General features: G+C 38.0%; 1 protein-coding gene across 1 annotated transcript in view; it reads left to right on the top strand.

Annotated features, from left to right (window-relative positions):
• The window catches only part of Magi3 (membrane associated guanylate kinase, WW and PDZ domain containing 3), a 192090-nt gene that overhangs the window by 148363 nt on the left and 42313 nt on the right, over positions 1-1414 (top strand). Inside the window, exon 9 of the mRNA XM_021159113.2 lies at positions 564-752. Within this exon, the coding sequence (XP_021014772.1) occupies positions 564-752 (189 nt within the window). The remainder of the gene's footprint in view (positions 1-563; positions 753-1414) is intronic.

Raw genomic sequence — 1414 nt, 5'->3', positions numbered from 1 at the left:
GTCTACAGCAGAGATTCCTGGATGAAATGGTAGTGTCTACAGCAGAGATTCCTGGATGAAATGGTAGTGTCTACAGCAGAGATTCCTGGATGAAAGGATGAGTTGTGTACCAGACGAAATGAGCCAAGGTAGCACAAGATTTCACCACACCTCTCAGAGCAGGATACAACGTAAACGTTATAGTTTACTTCCATTTAATATTTTCAGAATTCATCTAACTGTAAATAACTGAAACTACAGAAAGCATAGCTGAATGAAGGGAAGCTACTTACTGTAGTGAAGTCTGGTGAGAGAAAGTACAGAGATGGCAGTGAAGCAGAGAGAAAGTGGGTGACAGGAAATCTTAAAAGATATTATTGACAAGTACCTCCCTCCCTGCCCCAAGGATTGAGTTTGTTAACTTAAATTCTAACTGTTCTGTACCTTCAGAGTTTCTGAGATTTCCTTTCCTTTAGGGTTTTTTTTTAATTGTTATTTTTACTTAGGTTATACAAACATTAAAGATTGACTGTATACAGTTTATTCAGTATAATTTTTGTAAATCTGATTCTTATTTTGACCAGATGTGGAAAGAGCACACTTTACTCGGGACCCATCCCAACTTAAAGGTATACTTGTTCGAGCATCGCTGAAAAAAAGCACCATGGGCTTTGGCTTTACCATTATTGGTGGAGATAGGCCTGATGAATTTCTACAAGTAAAAAATGTGCTCAAAGATGGTCCTGCCGCTCAGGATGGGAAAATTGCACCAGGTAAAAAGGTTGTCAGAATGACTAAAAGAGTAGTGATACACTAACAAAATTAGAGCAAGGAGGGGGGTGTGAGAATAAACTATATCATTGAAACTTCACATTCCTGTATTAAAATAGTTTATGCTCTAATTAAATACATTGCTAGTTTGAAGGTAGGCTGTTTTTATAATATGAAACTGTTAGAGAAAACATTTCTTATTAACATTTGGTTTTGTATAATTTTTAGATAATACTGCAGTTATAAGAAACAATATTTGATAATCATCTCAGAAGATTATGTGATTGTTTGACATAGAGTATTTTAAAAGAGTTTTTGTAGGTATATTGATATTTTCCTGCATATATGTATGTGTTCTATGTATGTACTTGAGATCTAAAGAAACCAGATAAGGCCAATAGATCCCTTGAGAATGGAGTTAGAGATGGCTGTGAGCTGCCATGTGTGTGCTGGAAATTCAACCTGGGTCCTTTGGGAGAGCAGCCAGGACTCTTAAGAGCTGATGCTGGGGCCTAGCAAACACAGAAGTAGATGCTCACAGTCAGCTATTGGATGGATCACAGGGTCCCCAATGGAGGAGCTAGAGAAAGTACCCAAGGAGCTAAAGGGGTCTGCAACCCTATAGGTGGAACAACAATATGAACTAACCAGTACCTCCCAGAGC

This window comes from Mus caroli, chromosome 3, assembly GCF_900094665.2.
Source record: "Mus caroli chromosome 3, CAROLI_EIJ_v1.1, whole genome shotgun sequence".
NCBI lineage: Eukaryota > Metazoa > Chordata > Mammalia > Rodentia > Muridae > Mus > Mus caroli.
The sequence above is the reverse complement of the archived record's forward strand: the minus strand, read 5'-3'. Positions and strand labels throughout refer to the sequence as shown.